The 17,352-nt window shown below is 33.2% G+C and overlaps 3 protein-coding genes and 1 long non-coding RNA gene across 6 annotated transcripts; 1 reads left to right on the top strand and 3 right to left on the bottom strand.

The window, feature by feature from the left end:
* Nucleotides 1-757: 757 nt before the first annotated feature.
* On the bottom strand, nt 758-2,795 carry LOC118047720 (GDSL esterase/lipase At5g03980). The gene is made up of 5 exons (XM_035057086.2): nt 2,052-2,795; nt 1,760-1,975; nt 1,530-1,678; nt 1,182-1,455; nt 758-1,100 (listed from the first exon to the last, which is right to left on the bottom strand). Exons 1-5 carry the CDS (start codon nt 2,314-2,316, stop codon nt 883-885), a joined length of 1,122 nt encoding a protein of 373 aa, XP_034912977.1. The 5' UTR covers nt 2,317-2,795; the 3' UTR covers nt 758-882.
* Nucleotides 2,796-4,759: 1,964 nt separating this feature from the next.
* Nucleotides 4,760-6,523, bottom strand: LOC118047721 (large ribosomal subunit protein eL22z). Its single transcript, XM_073409070.1, has 3 exons — nt 6,406-6,523; nt 6,058-6,300; nt 4,760-5,098 (listed from the first exon to the last, which is right to left on the bottom strand). Exons 2-3 carry the CDS (start codon nt 6,285-6,287, stop codon nt 4,954-4,956), a joined length of 375 nt encoding a protein of 124 aa, XP_073265171.1. The 5' UTR covers nt 6,288-6,300; nt 6,406-6,523; the 3' UTR covers nt 4,760-4,953.
* Nucleotides 6,524-11,467: 4,944 nt separating this feature from the next.
* LOC118047723 (uncharacterized) lies at nt 11,468-13,297 on the bottom strand. The gene is made up of 3 exons (XM_035057088.2): nt 13,104-13,297; nt 12,674-12,764; nt 11,468-11,888 (listed from the first exon to the last, which is right to left on the bottom strand). Exons 1-3 carry the CDS (start codon nt 13,171-13,173, stop codon nt 11,768-11,770), a joined length of 282 nt encoding a protein of 93 aa, XP_034912979.1. The 5' UTR covers nt 13,174-13,297; the 3' UTR covers nt 11,468-11,767.
* A 1,097-nt stretch (nt 13,298-14,394) lies between these two features.
* Nucleotides 14,395-16,925, top strand: LOC118047724 (uncharacterized). 3 transcript variants are annotated; one of them, XR_012169891.1, is made up of 6 exons: nt 14,395-14,554; nt 14,999-15,821; nt 15,922-15,996; nt 16,086-16,208; nt 16,296-16,342; nt 16,522-16,925. It is a non-coding gene; the product is annotated as an uncharacterized lncRNA (long non-coding RNA). The 3 variants fall into 3 exon arrangements; XR_004687357.2 differs by having other exon boundaries at nt 16,086-16,191; XR_004687356.2 differs by having other exon boundaries at nt 16,086-16,342.
* Nucleotides 16,926-17,352: the final 427 nt, after the last annotated feature.

Raw genomic sequence — 17,352 nt, forward strand, 5'->3', positions numbered from 1 at the left:
TATTATCAGTGCCACAAGATTGGGATGGTTTTTGTACTATGGAAATGGAATTAATTTTGAGTTAGATAGGAATCCAATAGTTTCGCCATGCAAATCCAAAGGCATTTTGTTTAGAATTTGATGAATTAACAGGCTATCTATTAGATTTCTTTTATTGATAATTAAATTGTAATAACTCTTCTGATTTATTAGACTACCCAATCTTAAGAATTCAATAGTTCATCAGTTATTTTTGCATATAATTTAAATCAGATATGTATATATATATATATATGGGAGGACCCGGAGAAACAGCCCATCCGGAAGTTTTCTGGGAGATGTGTCTTATCAGTAACTTTCAGAGGAAGTTCCTAAAGGAACGAACATGCAAGAACAGTCATAGTTTGGCCATTATAGGAAACCACACCCAAGAACAGAGTCAAATTTCCAGGCGCAAACAGAGATTTAACAAGAGGAGACATGGACGCCATTAGAGCAGAAAGTTGATTGGCCAGGAATGACTAAATTAATATCTAATAATGTGATATTCAGAGTCTTAGTCGTGTATTTGAAATGAATATTTTTTTTCTTTAAAAAAAGTCTTTTCAAAAACGAAATTCACGTTAATCAGGACAGTACCTCTTGAAAAGCTTACTGTATACGTGAATGTGGAGACACGTTATCGACATTTTTGTTGCTTTGCTCGGAGTGGGGGCAAAGAGGAGTCATGTCATTTATATTTAACATATAATGTAATGTTGATGATAAAATAGATCATGATAATATATATGTGAAGCCATGTTTTATTTAATATATTGATAAACATTTATCAACCTGGAATTTTAATGTTCCATTATTTCATAAATCAAGCTAGCCTAAAAAAAAATCTCAAACTTTATAGAATCAGGCAGGGCATTGAAGCTTTGGTAAGATGTCATCAATGATCCACAATGCCATGTATTGGTATGCCTTTTCCGTCAACTGAACTCCGTCCCAGCTGATATACCGATCAGGTTCAGGGCAAACTGGGACACCAGGAGTTCCACACATTTTCAAGGCATTGAAACCATAATCACCGCCAGTCCCGCAACAAGCCTTCTGAACAGATTTGGCTTCAAAACCTGTTCATGTTAAAAGAAAGAATTATATGCAAGTCTACTGAATAGTCTTTCTGCGTTTTTTGAGGGTCTAAAGATGCTCACCAAGGTTTGGAGCTCTGGTAAGAATCCATTGGAATGCGTTGTAATAATCAGCATATGCAATGAGCACTTTAGGGTTTTCCTTCTTCAATTCTTCTATGGCTTGTTTGAGATGATCATTGTGGGAAGCAGAGAGGTCGTTAAGTCCTTTCAGGCAGTGAAATTTGTCGTAGGCATCGGTATTGTTGGTCTGAAATCCAGTAAGATAGATCGGAAAACAACCTATTGGGACATTTCCAGGGACAACCACGCGTCTAGCGCCATAACCAATAACTCTCTGCAACAGCAGGAATTAACATTAGAAGATGGACCAAGAACTTCTGATGTCATGTAAGGAACCAATTAGCGTACCGTCACGGCATCTTTGATGGCTCGAACAACATCAGGCACCATGTTTTTTACCTCCTCCATGACTTTGCCTTGGAAAAAAGCATAGGTATAGTCATTGACTCCAATCTCTCCGACCATGAAGAGGGAGTTTTTAAGTTTCTCAGCGCAATCTATACGTCAAAGGTTACAGAACAGATGAGAAATTATGCGTAGTCTGAAAGAGATATATTGCACAACGACCAATCAATCACCTTGCTCATTGAAACAAATTGAATTCAAATAAGAGAACATCCAGTCAAGTTGTACACTAAGAGAACTATGAGTGGGAGGAAAGATGTTCTTTTTCGATAGAACATCTGCAGGCAAGGCAGTGGAGCTAGCAACTGCAAAATTCACTCCATGGCCGCGAGTGAATGTTCCATTTGGATTCAAGTGAGCATCAAGAAATGGAACACCTGCTGAACTTGCTGCAAAGGGCAAAGGGAATTAATGAAGTGCAAACATCACATAAACAACAGGCAAATCTTTCGATCCTTTCCTTACCGATAAAATCAATCATCAGCCTCCCATTTGAGCATCTACCGGTAGGTTTGTTGAAAAAGGTTTCGCCATAAGGAAACCTAGCATACACAGATGAAGGTTTCTCCTGGATGAAATTGCCAGTGTCCGATATCGAATCACCAAGCTGATAGATTGCATCAAACCCACAAGATTTCAGAGATTTTGCATTCGATGCACAAGGGAGCACTGCTACAAGGAAGAGAAACATAATCAGGACAGAAGCTATAATAATTTTACAGTTAGCCATACTCCAACAACTTATGAAAACAATGCTAGAACAAAAGATGGCTGAGGCAGGATGTGTGAAATCAAAGGTTCATGCATGTGCTATTTATAGTAACCGTAGCTCACAGGATTTGATGTAGAATCCAATCAGTCGCAGGCTGATTTGCTCTGTAAATCCTGAATTTAAATTCTTGTGATGAAAACGAAGAGTTTGGTAATGCAATCTAGACCGGCATGCTAACACTGTCAACGCGCTATCATTTGCTTGTCGTTTTTGCCGGAGGGGTCTTTTGTATATGTTTCCTATTTAGAAGGGTTGGATATTTGCTTATATGGCGGCGCCATTGGAGTTTCTTTTCTAGGTTCTATTTTGTGTGCTTTTCCTTTCCGAAGTACCAAAAAGAAATCATCTGCTTGATTTTTCCTTCCATGAAAGTTATTTGGGCTGCAGTAAGGAAAGAATATATGACTCCAGGAGTATCTACCATTTCGTAACATATTCAATTAAATTAAGTTATTACCTCAAACAACTAAATAAACTGGATTCTTTTTTTTGGACAGTGAAACTTTTTTTCTTATTTCTTTTTTTAGCATTTCCTCCTTTTTTTTTTTCATTTCTCTGTTTGCTATAATTCTTCAATATTTGTTTAGTTTTGAATTTATCTTTATATTTTTTTAAGGTTTTCTTTCTATTAAATTATCATGGTTTTGAAAAAATATTTTGATATTTGATTTGTGCTTGATTTTATAAATATTTATTTTTGTTATTGTATGATTAAGTAATAAATAATTTTTTTTTTTTTTTTTAAAAAAGAGAGTTCTTAAACTCAGTAAAGTCCATCACCTGGATCGTGGATTTCATGAGTTAAGTCGCGAGATTCAGATCGATTTAATATGTTGTTATTTTAATATTAAAAAAAAATTCATCTTAAATTTTTGTTTTTTTTTTTTTTTGAAGTTGAATCACGCTTTTTATTAATTGTTTGGGTGGTTTTTTTTTTTTTACTCTTATTATGTCAAGATAAATTTCACATGATTTAATTTGAAATTCAAGCTTGCTAGGGAGTTGGATCAGGAGATTTCAAAATTTTATCATCTCAACCAAATTTAATAATAGTATCAAATAGTTTGATGTCACTTGGACATCTTTTATGTTAATTTTTTTTATTTAAGCCCCATCATAGGGCAACCCTGTAAACTAGCAAGAAACTAGTTGATATATCATATTAAATTGGTATACAAGTTATTTACAAGTAATTCTCTATTGTAATCGAATTCAATTATAATATTTATTTTGAACTTAATTGATAAATAAGTTAAATTCTATTATTTTGTCTAAAAAAGATAGAATTTAATTCATTTTGTTTTTTTATATTAATATCATCAACTTGATCTTATTTCTTTAAAGTTCTAAAAAAAAACTATGGTAAATGAATATTTTGAAAAAACTAATTTTAACATTAAATTTCGCTGTTTTAGAATTATAAATAAGAGGGGTTGGTCTTTGATTTATTTTTATCTATTGAATTCCATTTGAAATTCAATTATTGGCATTCAAAATAGTTAAAATAAAAAAAAAAGAAATTTCATTAAAATCTATTAATTAAATTCAATTGAATAGTCCAAATATGCTGATAATTCTTTTTATTTAATTTTCATATATTATTATTGTTGTTATTACTACTTGCATCATGTCAAACTTTACTTTACGGTGATACCATTGAAGTTTCTTTGATATATCATGTTAAATTGATACAATTTCTTTTTTGTTTTTCTATACTAGCGGTATCAAACTTCATTGTAAGTTTCCTGCTGCCTTGTGCATAGTCATCATCAAAGCAAAACGAAAGAGTGGAATCCCAAGTGATTTTCAAACTGTTTTAGCATCACTTTGAAACTTTTTAGATGATATTAAAAATTAGAAAATTTCTAAAAATATTCAGAGTTTCGATTGAAAATTTCTTATGCACTCTCCACCACACGCGAAATTAAAAGGTGAAGAGTTACAATTTCAGTGTTTTTAGCACAATCCCCTAGTCTGTTTCGTCCTAAATGAGAAGTGGGTGACTGAGCTAGACCACTTGTTTGACAAAGCTTTTAGAACTGCAACCCTGATTCATGACAAAGCGAGTTTCATCGCCAGGCTTTAGCACCCTCTACAATGCGTTAATGGGATAAGCAGAGATCAAGTGATAATGGCGATGAACTTGACCTACTCAGACCAATTCTGTAACGCTGTAGTCAATTGATGCTGCGTAGAACAAAATCCACTTCGCTGGTGGCTGATCATAAGAGTTGACTATTGAGAAGCTATAACTGTAGCAAAGAAGAAAGCAGGAAACCAACTACTCCAAAAGAATTTCAATGAAAATCATATCCCGTTTGCCATGCATTCAAATCACTACAGTACTCGGATTTTCGAATACTATGAATAAATTCAGAACAAGCACGTAGTAAAAGATGGATTGAGCAAAACCCAGATTTTCTTAATGGCAGGGTAGGTTCTAAATCTGGCAGTAGCAATATTGCAAAAGCACCAACTCAATAACAAAATTATAAAACATTAATTCAGTAAATGTGCCATCACTTGATCAAACAAGAAAAGATGAAGAGGGAACAATCTAGGCAGCAACATAATCGAGGCTATAAGACCTAAACTTCAGTCTTCTTCCTCTCCCTCATTCTCAGCAATGTTGAAGTATCTCAACTCATAAACATTGCGATCTTTGTTGGACGAAATCACTCGTAGCCAATCCCTAACATTGTGTTTCTTCAAATACTTCTTTGTCAAGTACTTCAGATACCTATTATACACGGAACAAAATAAAAAATCATGTGAAAAAGGGCACAAAGCCATGATAGTGCTGTTGGCACAGATTGTGACAACTTCGTTTAGAAGTTAGGAGAAAAAATTGAATGATTTATGGCAACCTCTACAAGCAAAGCAAATTGAGAAGGAATAGAAACTCAAAAGTCCATGTTCTGGTGAAACAAGCAGGCTTCATGCAAAATCAAATGCTAGTTGTGAAGAACAGAATAGGAATAACTAGCTGACTCAATTAGGGAAATAGAGGATCATCTATCAAACCATCATAGGTTTCTGATGAATGCAAGTTGTGGAATAAGCACCAGAGAAGTCATGTTTGGGTCAAAGAATTCATCCTTATGACAAGAAACAACCTTCTCAATGATGCATTGTTACATATTAAAAGTGAGAGATCTCATACGTTTCAGGGTGTTTAGTTGTCAAGTTTTCCGCTCCACTAAACCGGCCCAGGTCGTGCAATACAACCCTCGTCCAAAAAACACACAAGCAATCTTATCAGAGTAAAAAAAAAAGCACTGTGCTCTGTACTAAACTTGTTCATAAAATAGAATGTGTAGCAAGACAAAACACCTAATCACCATAATCCCCGAATGCCACAACAAGCTGGAACCACCTCCTTTCTCCTAGGAAACTCTAGTTTCACTTCTAGAGTACCTAAGACTTCTTCTGCTATAAAAAAAGCCATCCCCACTATTTCCGACCATTTATATGATTAACATCCAACAGAATCAAATCAACTAGACAACAAAGAAACCATTCACTAAAACTAGAAACAACAAAACAGTAACAGTACCAAACGGTCCCTGATCGATTAAAGAAAGCAACAAATCCCATAATTCTGGAATCACAAAAAGTACTGCTAACAACTTAATATCATCTCAAGCAAACCAGGAAACCCAAAAATAACAAATACAGCAAAACAACAAAAGGGTTTACCTTTTGGAGAAGTTACTGTCAGAAGTGACAGTAATCTTGCTCTTTTCACGTGTAACAGTAACGGTGTCACCGAGAGCACCAGCTTTGCCTCCAACTTTGATCCTCTCTTGAAGAAACTTCTCCAATGACGCAATGTCCATAATCTTGTCCTCCACTGGCTTTGTACAATCTACCGTGAAGGTTACACCTTTCTTCTTCCCTTTGGCTCCTGATGCTGTTGCCTTACTCATCTTTGATCAATCTCTAACATCAAAATCACGAGATAAACAAAAACAAAAGCATAAGTAAAAAAAAAAAAGTATGCTTTTTTGCTAATGTAAGAGAAGAATAAAATGTAGAGAGAATTACCGGTGGCGACTGTGGAGGAAAAGAGAAGAGGCGGCGACTGTGAGAAGAAGAGAAAGAGAGGCTAGGGTTTGGCTTATAAGGGGTCGCATTTTTTTATTTTAACTCTAAAGTCTAAGCTGCGGTTTAGTCCTTGTAATTTGTTAGACATTCCATTTCGGTACTTGATGTTTAGGTATCTCAATGTTGGCTTTTTGTTATTATGGGTTAACCATTTTAGCCGCCTCCTATATTTTTATTTATGAGTTTTCAGTTTTGTAATAATAGTTATTTTTTAAAATATATTAAAATAATATTTTAGTATGATTTTTTAAAATTTATTTTTAATATTAATGTATTAAAATAATTAGAAAATATATAATTTAAAATAAAAAAATATTTTTGCACCCAAAAACAAACAATGTTTTTGTGCCTTGAACTATGATAACTTTGTATATTTGTCAAATCTGATAAAATAACCGACGGGAAACATGGCTTGGAAATCATAAATGGATCAATTCATAAATTATTAGGTTAATTATTTTTATTAAAATAATAATATTTTGTTTTTTTTCCTTGATTGTTGGCCTGATTTAAACCAATTTTGATTTCGTTAATTTAATTACTTAGAAACTTGTCAGGTCAAATAATTTTTTTCAAATCAATGAATTTAATCAAATTAATATCTTGTCTAGCATAACTAGAAACCCTTCTTACATCAAACTAAAAAGACAAGATAGAAAAGCAGATACGTACCCAATTGCAGGCCATGATTAGATTATATTATAATATATTATATATTAATTAAGTATAAAAATAAAAGAGATGGTTTTTTCATTGTTTACAAGCATTGTTTATTCTCTTTGATGTTATTGTGGATGGATTGTATAAAAAAATTTAGTATTTTTAATTTAATTCTCAGTTATTATTTTTAGTAATCTAGTTCTAATTAAAAATTAATTAATTTTGATCATTCATAAAAGGATGTAATTGAAATACAAGGAACCAAAATTAAAAAGGCGTCAAACATTAATAGTGTGTTATAAGTTTTACAAAATATATAATTTGGTCTTTGAACTTTAAAAATAATATAAATTATATAATTTCGATACCTTAATATTTTTTAAATTTAATTTTGGTATAAAAATTTATTTTTGTTATTTTAATTTTTTTTTAATTTTTCCACTGTAATGGGTCTTGTAGCAATGATAAATCTATAATTTTTTGCTTTTTATACTTGATATTTTTATCATTTTGCACTTTGTCTATGCATCACCATTTTTCTTTTCTCATCTTCATTTTTTTAATATTTTTTTAGTTTTTTATTTCTTTACACTTTTTTTTAAATATATATATTTTATTTACGCTTATAATATTTATCACTCTATACTTAACTTATTTCTACCATTTTTTTTTTATCTTCATTATTTTGTAATTTTTAATTTTTTTTTTCTTTTCGCACCTTCTGTTTTCATAAATTTTTTATACAAAGACTAAGAAAATAATATTTTAATATAGCAATTATAACATCATCCCATTTCTATACTATGTTAAAAATAAACTCGAGATGTTACATGTGTTTATTAATATATATGATTTTTACTATATATTATTATATCTGTCGCACGTCGAAAAATCCTCGCGCACGCGGCATCGGCTGGCGATTTGTCTCTCATTGTTGTATTGCTTGAATTGGTTCGTTAGGAGTCGCCACCTAGTATTTAATTGAGGTTACTAGGAAACCCTGGTGGACTGGTTATGGTCAGAGATTCACGGGTAAGGGACTGATTGTGGTTAGGGAAGGTGTTAGCACCCCTAACGCACCCTACCTGAGGTAAGCTGCTCCGTGGACTTGATGTGTTAAAGAAGTTTTAAAAATTTTGTCTTTTCATTGGAATTTAGAAATACAACTTCCGTACAAGTTTGTACTTCTACACCTTTGATCCGATCAAAATATTAAATCCTTCTTTGTTCTTTGCTGTCTCATCATAAAAGATTCATAAACAAAATACACGCACCACATTCAAGCTTCATGAGCTTGATGTAATTTTTAAAATAGAATTTTAGCCCACTTCTAAGGCTACGATACATCAGTTATTAATTCCCAGAATATATGTAGAAACATGTTCTTACATTTTCATGGAAAATACAACATGATTTTATCCATCCTTAGAATTTGTGCATGTTCAAATTAAACAGTTAATTCTTTTTGTCTTTTTTTTATTATTTTTATAATTCAATATAATAAATAATAATAATAAAAAACACACACACACATCTCCTCCTTTTATTATGCTGACTCACCCACAATTGCATGTCCACAATTACATGTTTACAACATAACAAAGAAAAAAAATAATCAAATAAATCAAAACACAACAATGCCCAAATATACACAGCAACATTTGAAAATTCCAAAATAGCTTCGGGAACAGTGCTGGGGAATTCTGGGCATCTTCTGTGATCGTTGTACACTGGTGGCGCGTCCTCCCACGCGCCGCCGAAAGCAAATGGAGATGGCCGGATCTGAGCCGTTTTCTCCTTCTCTTCCCTTCCCTGCCGGCTGTGAGGAACACCGGTACCTGCAAGACAGAAATCACACAACACAGTCGATTTTAGTCTTTCATTTTCTTATGTTTTGCAGATCTGTTTTTAATTTTTTTTTGGTTCCCTGTCCGTGGTTCTTCTCTTCTTCTCCGTTTCAAATCGCCGGCAAGGAAAAGGACCCGAACCAGAGGGGCGTCGCTGCTGTGGAAGGAGCGCTGGAGGAAGACGACGGCTTGCTTCTGTGCAGGACTCCGTTCGGTGGCCGGCCTGCGGGCACTGTTGCAGCTGGGTCTGTTGAAGCTACGGTGGAGCTATTTCTTCGGCGATGACCGACTGAGAGGAGTGTGAAAGGGTGGTCTGTCGCTGAGAGAGAGGTTGGACAGAGCTGGGGAACGGTCGGCTGAGGAAGAGAACTTGTATGTGGCCGGTGGTGGAGAGATGGAGAAGACCGTGGTCGATTGCCCTGACCGCTGCTGCCGGAGAGGGGCGGCGCTGCTGAGGCAGAGTGAGGAGAGAGCTGGGTCTCCGCTCAGTTCGTCTCTTGCTCCTGCAACTGAGAGGAAAAGAAGTTGTTGCCAAAGGAAAATGAGGGCTGAGTTGAGATGCTGCCTTGATCTCCTGGTTTTCGAAAAGGAAGGGGAGATGGAGGTGCCGAAAAGGCACAGGGGAACGAGAGGAAACGGGGCTGTCTTCTGCCCCCGGTTTGTTTTGCAAATATTAACGGAAAGGGGGGAGACCGGGTGAGGATCAGGAATGGAGTGGCAGCCGGTTCAAGAGAACCGGCTGAGGGAGAAGAGAAAATAAATTAAAAGGGAAGCTGGCAGCTGTGATCGGAGAAGAAGGAAAAAATTTCCCAAAAGGGGGGGTCCTCCCTGGCGGCTGCTTTCAGTAGAGAAGAAGAAAGTTTAGTTTTTTAGGGTTCTCCCTTTTCTCCCAAAATTACAAAATGAACCCCCCCACAAAATGAGTTAAAAACTACTATTTATAGGCAAAACATTTTTTCGGGTTTCCAAATTGGTCCCTCAATTTTTATGTTCAATTTACTTGGTAAAAATTAAATTTGGTCTTAAAAGTTCAATCTTTTCAATTCAGTCCAAATTAAGCTCCCAAACTTAATTTTTCACCAATTAAGCCCCCAAATTAATTTGACCCATTTAAAGTATAATTAAGTCCTTGCACTTAATTAAATCCTTCAATTGGACCTAAATTAATTTTTAAACATAATTAAAATTTAATTTGGCCCATGATTAAATCAAATTGGCCCATTAAAAATTTAATTATGTCATTGGACTTAATTTTTATGCAAATTCATCCAATAATCATATAATCTGACCTTCGAATATGCATTTAATTTGACCTTCGATTTTTGCCTATTTTTGCAGTTCTTTTTTATCAGCTTTCTCCACATTGCCGGCCTTTATTTTATTTTTTGATTTTTTATTTTCAAAAAGAGTGAAATTTGGGGAATAACCCAAAATTGGGTTATGACAATATCTATGCATCAATCTTTTTATTCACAATTATATTTTTTTACTTATTATAAAAAAAAACATGTTAATAAAATAAAAATTATATACATTTATTGATTTGTGTTAGAAAAAAACAATTATTCAATTTGCAGCTAGGTGAATCGAATAGACACATTAACATTTTTTTTTGTATTTATTAGCACATATGACTCTCAATTTATTTAATTAAATGCATGTATAAATTTTTAATTAATAAATCAAATTTTTATTATATATAAAAAACAATTTAAAAAACTAACACATTTATTTTTTTTCCAAAAAATATTATTGAATCAAATAACTAGTTTATCTCCATGCATTCATACAATTAATGAGTAGAATGTTGGAGTAACTATAGGAACCAAATGAAGTTGATTTTTTTTTTGGAAATAAAATTATTAAAATTAATTGAATCATCATTAAATTATATTTTAAAATCATATGATTCAATAGCTTACGATTTTCTTTTGAGATAGAATCCATTAAACAGATCTCACATTAAAATAATGATTAAATAACTCATCTTCTCCTTAAACAACATCCTAATTGTCCCATTATCGTTTTTGTTTTCTGTTCTTCTAAAATCTGTTTTCAAAATCTTAAAAACAGAAAACGATGGCAAACCAGAAAACGTTTGACAACGCGAAAAAAACAAACCAAACCAGAACACTATACAACTCAAGCAGACTGGTGCTATACCAAAACATCATACATCCCAAACAGATCGGTTGTATCCAGTTGCCGGATGCAACTCTGAATAAAAGTCTCAGGCAACCAAATCAGAAGGTCTTCAGAAGTATAGAACCATGTCTGGAGAAAGACTGTAAAATGCAGCCGCCTCTGCCCTTGTTTTTCTTAAGGAAGCAGTACCTGTTCTATAATTCTATCACCTTCATGCGCGAACCAAGAAGCTACAACACATTCTTGAGTGTATCACCACAGGTCAACAACCATTATTATAACTGCAGCAGGCTGCTAACAATTCTTAACATAATTTTCAACATTAAACTTAATTAAAAAATAACTAAGAATCAATGAAACCAGTGATTGATTGAATTGCTAATGGTAAGGTCATCATAGTCATCCACTCATCCACCACTTATCCCTCTCTAGTAAAATCTGTAATCGTATTTCTTTAGGAGTACACTTGAAAACAAATCATTTTTCACTTCATTCCCTCATGGATTTCGACTCTGCTACAAAGCAGGTATTCAGTCAACCCAACTACAACCAAAAGATAAAAAGGAACAAAACTAATGCCCATTCAAGGAAATATTGTTATTATTAACTTTTCAGTGGAAGCCTGAAAGGAATGCTGTATCTTGAATGTATTAGTCCTTGTGTGGGACAAGCTCTGGATATCGATCAGCCTTTGCTCCAGAGTTATGGTCATAGTATTCAACCAAAGCAGCACCAGCTAATGCAGCCAGGGTGAGAGCCTGTGCATGCAACCTGAATTCCAATAGGATGAGCACAAGGTTAACAAGGCAAAAGTAGAAACATATGCAATGTAAAAGATATATTAGAACATCAAACTGCATATGAACAAGGCAATCCAGAAGAACGCACATAGAGGGCATCAGAGAGCGATAACAAAAAGGTCTACCCATCTGAACATGAACATTTAACAATTGGAAGGCACAGTGAGGAAAACACGCTCCATACACTGTTTACTGGAAAGAATTACAATTAAAAACTCTGAAAAATTCTGATCTGACAAAGTTTTCAAGATCTGGTGAATCATTGATAAACAAATTACGAAGAACCATTTTGTCCCTAATCATTGGTTTCGCATTCAGGAACGATGCGTAAAAGTCGAGTAGAAAACATCAATAACAGCTAAATTGAGGCATGATCAACCAACAGCTAGAAACACAAATAAATCATAACATTTGCTAATCCTTAACTAATCATCACACAACATCAAGATACTATGAACCGTTCACAATTGCTCAAGCACTAGGTTGCTTTCTGATCATCTCATAGGTAACCAAATATGCCTAAAAGCTTTTAGGTTTAAAAAGATCATCCTTTTCCATAGTTAGGTGCACCTAAAAAGAATATGCATTATTCTATGCCATTACCCAAGAAACAGATAACAAAGAAATTCAAAGCTTCAAATTCATTTCCTTCGAAGCTTTGCAGCAAATAAACAGAAGTATACTTGTTTCTGATCACAATTTCTTATTATTTCATAGGATACATAAAAAAAAAGCTAATAAAGTGAGAAACTTTACCTAGCATGAATGATCTTGACACTTGGTTTCATATTTGGTTTCGACCAATTGTAGGCAAACGAACCCGTAATACCACTAAGCCATAGACATCCTTCATCACAAAACAATCAAGTCAAAAAAAAAAAACTCCACATCACAAAATCAAGAGAAGGATCAAAAGAAAAGAACTCCGATCCATATGCAGAATTAAGCACTGGACAAATTTAAAAAGAACCCCTTTTTAAGCCACACCATCAAATCACAAATCCATATGAACCCATATCACAGGATTTGAAAAAAAAAGGAAACAACTTTGATCCAATTGGAAACAACGCACTGAAGGAAATTTAAAAAGAAACCCTTTTCAAACCACGCAATCAAATCAAGAACCCATATCACAAAAATTCAGAAAAGAAACAATAAAAAGGAAAGGAAAAAGGCAATTAATTACCAACAGCTCTAAGCTTATGTTCAACAACCCATTCCCTGATAGATTCCGCTTTGGTCTTAGCATCAGCCATTTTCACGGGAGAATCTTGTGTCCGAGAGAGCGTGTTTATTTTTATGTTTTGTTTTTGTTGTGAGGCGATTTTATAAATAGCAGGAGAGAGAGGGAGGAAGACAGCACGGGAAGCAAAAGAGAAATTGTAGACCGCTTTGGGAGAAACAGTGGGCAAGCAAAAATTAAAAGAAATTAAAAGAGGTATTTTTGTTTATTTTTAACTTTTTAAAAAATATAATTAGTTAAATATCCCAACTTATAAGATATTGATCCATATCTATTTTTTAATTTTTAATTTTTTATTTCTAGTTATTGTTTATGAATTTTTTTTAACGCATGTAATTCTTAATTTATTTAATTATAAGTATATATAAATTTTTTAATTTTTTTAATTATAAAAACATGTTAAAAAAACTTGATATATAATTTTTTTATTAAAATTAATCTCAGGGTTGAAACTAATTCAAAATAAAACCCGCTCCAATTTGGACGGTGATTGAAGTTTAGAATCAGGTTCCACCTTGAAAAAGAAAACGAGTTTGGATTTGGATGGTGGCTTTAGCACGTGATTAAATTTGACGAAAGGTCTCTTTTGGGCCTTTAGTCTCTTTGAAAGGACTCCTTGCCTTGCCTGATTTATAGGGGCTTTTACAAGGTTTGCTTTCGCAATAATTTCTTTTGAGATTTGTCGAGGAAAAAAAAAAAAAAAAAACTTTTCAAATTGCTCTGAAGCCACCTGCGTGTCAACTTTTCTTAGCACCTGTTGAGTACTGTGTCCTAAACGGAGTTGACAAAAGTTTATATTTTTTAATTTTAAATTGTTTTAATGGATTAATATTAATAATATTTTTTTAAAAAATAAAAAATATTATTTTAATATACTTTTAAATAAATAATATTTTTAAAAATAAAAATTTCAAACATTTATTTATTAAAAATTATGATATTTGTGATTTAAAATATTTTTTGTTTAAAAATACATTAAAATAATATTTTTTTATTTTTTTAAAAATTATTTTTGAAATTTATAAATATATAAAAAAAATTTAACAATTTTTTTTTAAATTTTAAAAATACAACTTTAAACACGTTTTCAAACATATTTTTAATAATAGTGTTCAGGAGAATTTCAATATGTTGAGAGAAAAATTAAATATTTTCAAATTTGTTAATTAGTAAAACCTTTTCCCCCTCAAACTCAAACAAACAAGCGACACGTGAACGGGAAACAAAACTTCTTATCCTCTTTCTATAGCCTTCAAGAAAAAACTCGAAGCTGTACAAAAAAACATACTCTTAGGAGCTCTAGAGGCAAAGAAATAAAGGAGAAAGTTAAAAAAGAGAAACATTACGAGTGTGATTTCTCCCGCTCCAGAATCCAGTATTTACCCCAAAAAATTGTCAGTCTCTCAATTATTATCTTTTTAACTCTGTTTAAATTCATTTTTAACTCAACATTAACAATCCGCTGTTTTTTTTTCCCTCAAAATTTGCACTTAACTTCAGGTTTTTAATTAGTATGTTATTTTTTTATACAATTCTATTCTTTGTATTATTCGTGGATTTTTATATTAATCAGCTGATTAATCTTTCATCAGATGATTTATTTATTTTCTATTAATTCTTCTGCACTAAGATTCGGATTCTCATGACTATTTTAATGCTTTCAATTAATTTTTTTAGACTAATTTCTCAGCTCTATTTTCCCCGATGAATAGAAAATTTTCTCTGTATCTTGGAATGAATTATTATATTTTGTTTATGTAATTTTTTTAAATATAAGTAGTGTTATTTATAGCTGTGTTAATATTAATTCTTAATTATAATAATTATTTTTATTTCAGAGAAAAAGAAATGAGCCGAGCTAGTCGAACACTTTACGTTGGCAATCTCCCCGGCGATATTCGCTTGATCTGGTTTTGTGCAGTGATCTGGCCACCTAGGGATTGGATGTTAAGGACTTGATGGGATGTGGTGGGTCGTATGCGTGCACCTCTTTGCTTGTTTTGAGGTAATGATGTTTTTGTTGATGGGCACCTCTGGAAAATCCTAATAATCTCATAATGCTATTAAGTTGATTCCTAATAATCTTACAATGCTATTAAGTTGGCGTGTCAATTAACATTAGACTTTACCAAGCGTGGATGGGATTGTGATTCTAAAGCTGGATTAAGTGGAGTAAGTGCTATCAGTGCTGCCTGCTCACAAGTGGTACAAAGAAACTTGAAACTACTTCAGCTTTAACCTTAATTCATGTTTGGTATTATCGCTTCTCGATTTGGCTATATGGACAGGGAGGATGTAGTTCTCCTTTCTTCTGGTATGGATGTGGAGAATGTCGTTTCATTTGGAATCTTGTAATGTGGTGCTATACTGGTTTTTCATTTCTCTACGCATTGTTTTAAGTTCCATTACCTGCTGTGAAAGGAAATAACAAATGGTAAGGTAGCATTCTTCAGATAGTGGATTTGGTTCTGGTCTTTTTTTAGTTGCTTCTAAAGATTGGTGGTAAGTTTCTGTTTCTTTTGGTTGCTGCTCACTCTGAGGTGGAAGTGGCATTGAAGCTTTTGGATCAAGGGTTATAATGGATTGTTCTGGATATTGAATCTGGTTGTTTATGGAAATTCTTGCAGATCCCGTTCAAGATCAAGATCTCCAGTTGATTCTGTAAGTGAAAGCATTCATTCCATTATCATCACCCTTTGCGCTGGAATACAGCTCCCTCCCTGTTTGCTTACTGTACTCTATTGTCCTTGGTGATGTGCAGCAGCCTCGCAGCAAACAAGACTATAGAACCCCAAGCAGAAGCCACGCTCGTTTATCTCAGCCCCGCTCGCCTTCTGTATGATCCTTCTTGATGTTCTCCATTATTTCATCCTGTACTCCTTTTCAAACCTTAATTTGACACGTGATCATGGTTGCAATGGACAGGTGAGATCTGACAGAAGTCGTTCAGTAGACTATATGGATCGTTGAAGAGTGTCTTGCTCTCCTGATCGTGGAACGTTTTTAGTGAACTCTACACCTATAAAGCTAGGTATGCCTGGGTTGATGGTTTGGACTATGATCAACTTGCTAATCTTATTTGATATCGAATTTAAAGTTAGTGACTTTTTTTTATCCCGATATTGCTTTTGTCAGGATGTACATGGACGGGGCTGGGATGATCTTATTTCATAGCTCTCGAGGTTTTTTAGGCTATGTTTTTTTATTATTATTATTATTGCGGTGTGTGTGGTGGGGTTTGTATTTTGTCCGGATTATATATTTGAAAGTCTTTCTAGTTTTGCAAAACTTTCTGGATTAAAAAAAAAACTATAATTTTTATATTTTTTAAAATGTATTTTATTTTAAAATGTAACTGCAGAAACTAGGCATGCTCGACAAGCACATGTGGATGACCAAAATCCCCAGCAAGTAATAAAGAGCTTGTAGGTGAGCCTTCCCTATGAGTGGAAAAACCCAATCAACCTGAAAACCCTTCTAACCAGTCTACTCGAATCAGCTCGACCCTGAGGTACCTAAAGATGACGGCCGTTAATTGTGCCATTTTTTAGACTACAAATTGTTGAATGCTCGTATTTACCACATTATGAATCTTATCAATCGGTAAACTTGATGATAAGCAACCCTAAGTAGTGGTCATGTAATTAGGGTGTCCTTTTACCTCGGGAAAACAGTTAGTTCTGAAACGAGGGATGGTAATTTCATCGGATATGTTGGGTATCTAATGGAATTTGACTTCTTTGAAACGGATTTTTTATTTTGTTTGATTTTACCCTGATTAAAGTGAAGGTGGATAGGTTCTCTCTTTTTTTTTTTTTTTTATTTGGTCGGAGTTGGATGTGACAGTAAAATAATTTAAAAGGTTTTTTTTTTAAAAAATATATTACAAATTTTTTTTGTTATCAACGAATTAAAAATAAAAAATATATTTTTAAAAATTTATAAAATATAGATATACTGTACCCCAAACAATCACTTAATCTGATATACTCAAGTTCCCAACGATTTCTAACCATGTATTTTTATTTATTATTCTATGGAGTTGTGATCTTACTTTTTAATGCAGTGAATAAATTTTTATCTTATTATCCATTAAAAGTTGTTATAGTTTTATACAAGGTTTTGAATTTCATATGGTTTCAGATTGATGAAAATGTAATTTATTTTTTAAGTTTATATTTTATCAATTAGG

This window comes from Populus alba, chromosome 5, assembly GCF_005239225.2.
Source record: "Populus alba chromosome 5, ASM523922v2, whole genome shotgun sequence".
In the NCBI taxonomy this organism is placed as follows: domain Eukaryota; kingdom Viridiplantae; phylum Streptophyta; class Magnoliopsida; order Malpighiales; family Salicaceae; genus Populus; species Populus alba.